This window comes from Sinocyclocheilus anshuiensis, unplaced genomic scaffold (genome assembly GCF_001515605.1).
Source record: "Sinocyclocheilus anshuiensis isolate Anshui unplaced genomic scaffold, SAMN03320099.WGS_v1.1 scaffold453, whole genome shotgun sequence".
In the NCBI taxonomy this organism is placed as follows: Eukaryota; Metazoa; Chordata; class Actinopteri; order Cypriniformes; family Cyprinidae; genus Sinocyclocheilus; species Sinocyclocheilus anshuiensis.
Genome location: NW_015537979.1, coordinates 1,381,839 through 1,391,129, shown reverse-complemented (window position 1 = coordinate 1,391,129; position 9,291 = coordinate 1,381,839). Strand labels below are relative to the sequence as shown.

Here is a 9,291-nt window from a genome sequence, read left to right as displayed (position 1 = left end):
AAATAGAATCCATTGCTAATACGAGATTTGAAAAGGGAGGAAAAAAAGTTCGGCAAAAGGTGGGATCGAACCGGGGTCGATCGCATCAAAAACCCAAGGGCATGCGTTTATCCATCAGCGCCACTGGAGCTGATGTTTTACAACCACTTTTAACTAAATTTAAATATACACTCCGTATTTTTTATTTGTTATAATGCTTTCTGAATTGTTGTTGTGCTTTCTGAATTGTTATTTTGTTTTTTAGTCTTGCATTTGCGTTTGTAATTTGTTATTTTGTTTTCAGAATTGTGATTTGCTTTGCACTTCTCGGCCACCGTACTAGAGGCATCTGAACCACTGTCTCCTTACAGCAGATCTCTGTGAGCAATAGAGGAATTCCTGCTGCTGTTTTGACTCCTTTACAATTTTATAAGCTCTTCATGAGTTGGTCATCAGCTGGGAAAAATACCACTATATGTACAACACATACAATGAGCACATTTAGCTTTGCACACAGCATTGTTTTGGATGTTCAGTAAGTTCGCAAAAGCTGTCCAGTCAGGTTGTCCACATGCCGTTTGTTTGGTATCTCTAGGTTCAGTGTTAAAAATGACTAAGCGAACTAGGACTAAATGTATTAGAACCAAACTACAGGACTAAGCACACCCTTATTTTCATTTGATTGAGTGTTTTGGGAATAATAAGGACAATGAACTGGCTGATTGATTAATTGCTCTTAAATTTATTAATTTGACAAATGCTTTTAAAAGCAACGTAAAAATAAGGAATGATTGTGTAAGCAATTTGTCATATAAGAAGTCAGCAATGTTTAAAGAACTGCAAAACAAAGTAGGCCAGAAAGAGATAAAAGTGCAGGGTTCAGACTCAAGAACGAGTATACAAAGTCCAAATCGTTTTGTAAAACTGTCAAAGCATAAAAGAATGGGAAACTAAAGATCAGAGACCTAATGCAATAACATACAAACACATGAGCGGAAACAAGAATCCCTCCAAGCTTTCAAACAGCTGCCTGAGTGGCCATCTTGCACAAATATGTAAAACACACGGCAGAAATGTAGTGCTCCAGTCGTTGCATGTGAGAAACCCAAAGGACAGAGATCTGAAAGCCGTTTTCTTTTTCACAGCTGTGTCTCATATGTTCGTGCGGCCTCTCGCGGTGTTAGCTTTGCTATCGCTCAGTCCCACCTGACCGCCAGTGTTTTAAAAGCCTGCCGTGATGCTGGGTGCTCACCTCCAGGGTGTCCCGAAAATCTAGCCAGGACTTAAAAGGTGGAGGAACGTGCTTTGCCCTGCTTGACCCTCCCCAAATCTTCACTGCTTCATTTGAGGGTTAGTTTACCCTGAAAGAGTTTTACTGTATCCCTCACTGGGCCGCCCCGCTGTTTCCCATCCCGCTGCCTTCAAAAGGCCACCCCCTGCCTTGAACCAGACAACATGCGAAATAAATATTACTCTGACCCATGTCTCCAACTCTTGGTGCCAGAGTCAAACAGAGAGAGTAAAAGGGGAAAAAAAGAAGAGAAGCTTCAGAAGGTTGAAGAGTTCGTGTGGGAGAGTGTGAACACAAGCGTTCGTATCAGTTTTTCAGACTGGAATTAGCACATCTTTTGATTTCAGCGTCATGCTCCAACCTGCAGGAGCTAAAATGATTATGACTTAGGCAGACAGATTCAAGAGACAGTGGGATGGATTTAGAAAAAAAAAATCCTTTTTGAAAGAAATGAATACTTTATTCAGCGAGGATAAAATAAGTGACCGTAAAGACATTTATAATGTTACAAAAGATTTCATATAGGGTAAATGTTCTTTTAAACTTTCTATTCATCAAAAATCCTGAAAAAAAGTATCACAGTTTCGACCAAAATATTAATCAGCACAACTCTTTTCAGCATTGTCAATAATAAATGTTTCTTGAGCAACAAATAAGCATATTAGAATGTTTTCTGGAGGATCATGTGACACTGAAGACTGGAGTAATGAAATTCAGCTTTGCATCACAGGAAAAAATTACATGTTAACATATTCAAACAGAAAACAGTTATTTTAAATTGCAAAAATATTTCACAATATTACTACTTTTACTGTATTTTTGATCAAATAAATGCAGTGTTGGTGAGCTTGGTAAGACATCATCAAAAAAATCTTATCAACCCCAAACTTTTGAACGTCAGCAGTGTTGGGGGTAACTCATTACAAGTAATGCGAGTTACGTAATCAGATTACTTTTTTCAAGTAACTAGTAAAGTAACACATTACTTTTTTAATTTACAAGAAAATATCTGAGTTACTTTTTCAAAAAAGTAATGCCAGTTACTCTGTTTTCCCATTTATTGACTGACAGCTCTCCTGTCCCCATATTGGGAGAAATCGGAAGTGCAGAGGAGTTGTGTGCGCTGTGTGAACATGATGTTACTGTAGTTCTAGACTAAATGTGAATGTGCATTAATTCATCCCACTCACAAAAAAAACCAGATTTAGTATTAATCAAAATGAATTAAATCAGTGAAATGCAAACTCAGAATATGACGCAAACCTGCAATAATTAAATATGTTAATTTTTTTAGGGAGTAACGCAATATTGTAATGCATTACTTTTAAAAGTAACTTTCCCCAACACTGAACGTCAGTGTAAATTTGACTGCAATTTCTGCAAACTTAATATAAATTTTAATTTGATATTTTTTTATTTATTAATATATATCTTTTGTTGTGGCTCTGTGGCAGTGTTTCACACTGACTGTGAAAATGTGTCCTACTTTCTTCACTTGATTACTCAAATTTATATCACTCAACAGTTTGCAGTGTGGTTTGAGCTTGTTTAGACTGAGCAGAACTGTGACCTTTTTATCTTGCTTTTAAGACATGATGCAATGTCAGTCCTCTATAGTGTGTAAACAATCAGGAAAGCTTCATTAGTTTTGTTTCATGTGATCAGGGTGGCTAAGTTGTGACACTGTCACACAGGACACATGTTTTAACCTGCTCAATATACTTTTTATTATTTTATGTATATTTGAGTTTTAATAGGTTTTCATGTTGTCTTAGCCATTTTATTCCTCTTAACCATTTTAATGTGTGTATGTCTTTAAATGAGTTTGGGTCTGCCTGTCATGTGACTGATCACATGACAGGAAGTAGGAAATGGACAGCATAAAGGAGGCAGCATGTCAAACAAGCATGGTCGTTGCTCTCATTACGACCAAGTGGTGATCACCTGTAAACTGGAATAGTGGAGTTACCTTTGTGGACTTACCTTTCCATCACTTTGGATTAACACTACAGTGGACTCTTGTATATACACCGGTGGACACTTTTGGGGACATTCACTTTGGGACTAGCAACACACTGGATTTCTTAAGGACTGTTGTAATGGTATGAAACTGAAAGACTCTGTACTTTTAACAGCCTAAGTTATTCTAGTTTTGTGTTGGTTTAAGTCTCTTGTGAATATTGTAAATACATATTTGATTTTCACTTTTAACATTGTTGTCTGTCTCATCTTTTAAACACTCAAAGCTCTCACATAGTATAATCTGACCCCTTTTTAACAAACGTAACATCTTCCAATAAGGCCGATCGTTACAAAGTGACCCAGCAAAGTCAGGAAAATGCTTTGTAACAACAATCGCTTTAGTTTTCTCATCTAGTGTCATTCACATGTTTTTTTCCCCTTTATTTATATAGTGCTTTATACAATACTGATTGTGTCAAAGCAGCTTTACAGTGTCAAACAGGAAAATAGTTTGTCAATAATGCAAAAGGACAATAACAAAACAGTACATTTTTCAGTTAAAGTCAGTTCATTGTTGCTTCAGTGATGTCATCATCCAGTTCAGCTCTCTTCCAATATGTCTAGTGTTTGTGCAACTAAGCCGACAGTATTGCTAGAAATTAAGCATCCCCAACTAAGCAAGCCAAATGCGACAGTGGCAAGGAACCAAAACTCCATCGGTGACAGAAATAGAGAAAAAAACCTTGGGAGAAACCAGGCTCAGTTGGGGGGCCAGTTCTCCTTTGGCCAGATGAAACCATCATGGTGTGGTTTAATTTCAGGCTGCAAAACATGTGCAGAGGACTTGTCTGGTTCCTGTGGTCTTGTCCCGATGGTCTTGATGAGGTCTTTGCAGGGGATCTGTCTCTGGGGCTCATTTGTTGACATGGTCTCTGCTGACATTCAGGGCTGTAGAGGTTGTCTCTAGGTGCTGATCCACCATCTGGACTGAGACTCATTTAAAGTAATGTAATTATCTGTTTTTTTTACCAACTGAGCAGTTGATGGGATCTTGCAGTCATTGTCTGCACCAAGAAGTGAAAAGCTTCTACTTCAAGGTGAACAATTTCCTTGTGGCGGGAGCTCTGTACTAGAGTATGGTCTCAACAATCTCAGTTCTCAGGGGCCACGCCCACAACTTCCATAACTCCGGGCGGGGGTGAAGAATGGTGCCCCCCGCCTGAGAGAGGAGGTCCCTCCTGATCGGAATCTCCAGCGGAGAGCCGTTGAGGAGAGACACAAGATCTGAGAAGCATACTAACCATGCTACTAGCAGCAGATGGACCCCATCCAGGCGTACTCTCTCCAGAACTCCCGGGAGCAGAGCGATCGGGGAAAAAGCGTACAGACGAAGCCTCAGCCACGTATGTACCATGGCATCCAGCCCAAGTGGGGCTGGATGTGTGAGGGAGAACCAGAGTGGACAGTGTGTCATTTCCTGCGACACGAATAGATCCACTTCCGCCTGGCTGAACTCCCTCCAAAGAAGGTCCACCACCTCTGGGTGGAGCCTCCATTACCCGGGCCTCAGGCCCTGTCTCGACAGGATGTCTGCTCCCTTTTTGAGATGCCCAGGGATGTAGACTGCTCGTAGTGAGAGGAACTTTCCCTGAGTCCACAGGAGGATCTGGTGAGCCAGCCTGTAAAGGGGGCATGAGCGCAGACCCCCCTGCCGGCTGATGTAGGAGACCACCGATGTGTTGTCTGTGCGGACAAGCACATGATGTCTGGAAGGGAGTGTTTTAGAGCTCGAAACACGGCCAACATTTCCAGGCAGTTGATGTGCCACGTGATATGATGGCCTTCCCACAAACCTCGGGCGGAGCGGCCACTCATGACCACTCCCCAGCCCGTGAGGGAGGTGTCCGTCATTAGTTTTACAAGACGACAAGGAGCCCCCAGCGATGGGCCTTGAGACAGGAACCAAGGTTTCTTCCACATGTCTAAAGCATGTAAGCATCGCCGCGTGACCTTGATCGTGCGAAGCGGGTTCCCCCTCTGGGAAAACCCCTTGGTTCTGAGCCACCACTGCAAGGGTCTCATGTACAGCAGGCCATGACGCAGCTGCCATCAGACCCAGCAGTCAAGGCAGGCAGCCCCCTCGAGAGCTGCCCGTGCATGCTCCGCTCCCAACCAGACGACGCACAAATTGAGTGTATCCCCACCCGAGAGATAGTGTGGGCAGGGAGGAACACATGACTTGAAACGCTGTCGGCTCGCCACAGATTTGGATTTACACTTAGGCATTTTGACTCGCTTTCTAACAGAGTAATTCATGACTGACTGATAGTGCTTTGCATACACAGACACACATACACAGACGCGCTCGCTGAAGAGCAGAAGCTAACATGTGCGCTTGCCGAATGCGCCTTTATGCTTCCTGGTTGCTCACGTCACCCCGCTCGTGAAGTCTCGCTTCTCTATTGGACTGATTTCACACATGCTTCAATACGGTGTCTCGCCGGGGACGTTCCCAAAGCGTTCGATGCAGCTCGAGTTCTTAAGGGGAACTGTACAGGGTCAGAACGAGTAAATAATGACCAAATTAAAATTTTAGCGTAAAGCCCAAAATGAAAACTCTCATCTTTTACTCAACTGCTGCCCAAGTTTTACATGACTTTCTTTCTTCAGATGAACACAAATGAAGATTTTTAGAAAAAAAAATTAATCTGAGTATATACAATGCAAGTGGATAGTAACCCAAAAGTTGACACTTTGTAAAATATAAATGGTTGCTTCTGGCCAACTTTCATACACACGTTCATTAGAGTGTTGTGAAGTAACATGGAAACACATGGGAATGTCACTTCTCATGCAAGCTTCATGGACGTGCGTATGAAGTGAATTAAAATATTAATATTTCACTCCAGAAGACACTGATTCATTCTTTGGGTTTACCGTCACATTCCCTTTGTTTAGTTTACGACTTTTGGGTTAATATCCACATGCACTATACTCACAGAGATGGTTTATTTTTCTACAAATCTTTCTTTGTGTTCATCTGAAGAAAGAAAGTCATATACAGGGGTTGTACAAAATAATGTGAACACCTGGCAAATAGACAATATTTCTTTGTTAAGGTTTTTTACCAACATTTGCCTTTAATAAAGCTTCCAACCTTCTTAGAATAGATTCATACAACTGAACAGTCTCCAGTTGAATATTGTCCATCAAAACATCTGCCTGTTGTTTTATAGATGTTGAAGGAAGGGAATCTGCTTCTCACTCTTCTCTCCAAAACGACCTACAGTGGTTTATGATCATGACACCATCTTTTTCACAGTTTTAGCAGTTGCAGCTCTTTCATTTGTGGCTTTGTGAAGTTCTCTATGGTTGGTTTTTGTAGGTCGTTAAGGTGAATATTGAGGTTTGCTGTCACACTGCTGCAGTAGTTCTGTGTTATTTGGACACAATCCTTCTAAGAGCTCAACGGCTCCTATCATTCACTTTTGGTTTTACTGCCACTTCATTAAGTCTTGCCATGCTTTGTGTCCCATAATCATAAAGATACCAAAAAAATGGTTTGTTGAGGTTACAGACACTGCTTCCTAACAGGCTTCCATGATTTGCTCTTTTTGGAAGTCTGACAAATCACCCATTTCACTCATGGCTTGTGCTAAACACTGCTGAACACAACGTATACTACACTGATTTACAAACTAGAGAATGCAGACAACGAAGGTTAAGTAAAAGATAATCGCAATGTTTGTTTGTTCACTGAAGCTTACACAAATTATACTAACCACTAGAATAACAGGTGCTCACATAATTTTGTCCAACCCCTGATGTTGCCCTTTTAAGCATACGCATAAACACCCATGCATTGTTTTTATTTTTTCCTAATCTCCTTTGCGTAAATGCCTGGCTTTTGTGTACATTCCCTGGTAATAAAAGTTTGTTTTCAAGAGGGTGAGTGAGGCTGAGAGAGAGATTGTGCTTGAAAGAGAGAGTCATTGGGAGATCTCAGGGTGCTGTTCTGCTTAACTTCCCCCAGTCAAAAGCTCCTCAGTGTGGATATCCAGGCTGGCAAATCAGCCTGTGCCCGCTGTTTACTGTACCGGTCACAAGGGCCACCGGAGCTGGAACAAAGGGGGGTCTGTTCCTATTGTCCTTCCCCAGAATGACAGCTCTCTGTTGGGCCAAGAGACGGACCGGGGGGCCCTGGCTCCCACATACAGGGATGGAGGACAGTTTTAACTGAAACCATGTCTTTCTCTTTTAAGCCTTCAATCAGACTCAATATAAACACCTGCAGCCATTCACTGATTCTATCTGATGGAACTGGAAAGCGCTGTTTACATGGTTCAGGCTGCTACTAATAGGCATTTAACACTGATCGAGGCATAAATAGATATTCAGTGCAATGCGGATGGATTAACCACATTTATTTTCACTGCAAATCAAAGGACTGAAAGTATTCCTAAATGAGAAATGAACACAACAAGGGGCGTAAAGCAAAGAGCGACTTCCTCTCCATCCATCTTCCCAAAACCTAAATCAAAGCAGCTGCTGTTCACATCTGGGACTGCCCTGTTCCCCTGGTGCTGAAGCCACTTTAATGAGTGTACCTGACACCTGTGCTCAAGGCAAAGCTGTTGCAATGTCTCTGCAACTGGGTCCTTTTACACATGACTCTTAACTGTACAGAGCGTCTGGAGGTTAATGTGTCGGGGTGACAGAATAAACAGTTCAGGTGAGCTTCAGAAGCGTTGCATTAAACTGAGTGTTTAAGAGGTGCTGAGCTGTAAGGGGCAGGTGGGATTGGCCTCACACAACAGCTGTCCGCCATCTGAGTCCCTACATCTGGCTGTTTCGGTCGTTATGAGCATTTATATAAATCACAATGGCGTTCTCTGTACCTTCATTGTTTCTTCGCAATGAGATTAAATGGAGACTTTTGCTTAACCTTCCGCGTCTTAAATTTCCCCCCGAGAAAAAGGCTATTGGTGAAATTTACATTTACATTATGAGTTAATTGGTTGAAGATTTGAACCCATTTAAAACCAACCTATGTAATATTTCTTAATTTCATGTTTGTTTTTATTAAGCACAACAAGCTTAAAGCTTAAAATTTTCAAGCAGGCTTTAGCTTCTTTTCATTGAAGGTATTTGGCAACACTGGAATTGCACTCAAAAGTAGAGGCAGATAAGTGAGAACTTGCAGGGGCAGAGTTTAAACAGACTAAAAGATTGGAGATGTCCAGTACACGTCACCAGAGAAAATTAAATCATTTTCACTGGAAAAGTCCAGCCATGATATTATGACAAGGCGAGTTTTCAATCCATGCCAGCTTTAAAGTCACAAAGCAAATTTTGCAATATTTGAAGCAAAAGTTAAACTTAACAGTTAAAAGAATCAATTTTGCCGTAGCGTCATCAATGAACCATTTAAATGAAAATCTCCACCAGTCCAGTTTGTTTTACAATATGAATAAGGTGTTCCCATCCGGATCAAGCTTTAAAGGCATGTGTGTACATGCAGCATGTGTAAGGAGTAGGCTATGCAAATTATTCAGTAGCCTTCACCGTAGTCAACTTTTTAAAGGTATTTCTGTTGAGGTTGATCTTTAAAACGTTTTATATTTACACATTTGGCAGATGTTTTAATCTAAAGCGATTTACACTGCATTCAAAACGGGTTTATCAGCTTGGGAATCGAACCCATAACCTTTACGTAGCGCCATGCTCGGTTTAAACTAGTTTTAAAAGCTTTTGCGATATATTGAGCTGTGCAAATCAACAAGGAAGTGATTAATGATAACTGTATTTCTATAACGTTCTTGGTCGAAGCAGTGAACAATACCATTTTATTTTGATTTTATCGGCTTATTACTTCTATTCAGACGGTTGTAGGCTACTTGACACGTCTGAAACAGACAAGCCTCCCATAATTTACAGCCAGCGTGTAACTAATGTCCTCTCCTTGCTTTTGAGATGTTCTGATTGTAATCTCTACCCTCAGGTAAGATCTCCAGCACTACAGCTAAAAACAGCAGTATAATTCACTCTCCTTGACATGT

General features: G+C 41.1%; 1 protein-coding gene across 1 annotated transcript in view; it reads right to left on the bottom strand.

The window, feature by feature from the left end:
- The window catches only part of LOC107673436 (meiotic recombination protein SPO11-like), a 16,492-nt gene extending 11,704 nt beyond the window's left edge, over nt 1-4,788 (bottom strand). The window contains exon 1 of the mRNA XM_016467036.1: nt 4,644-4,788. Within this exon, the coding sequence (XP_016322522.1) occupies nt 4,644-4,788 (145 nt within the window). The remainder of the gene's footprint in view (nt 1-4,643) is intronic.
- Between the last annotated feature and the right edge of the window lie 4,503 nt (nt 4,789-9,291).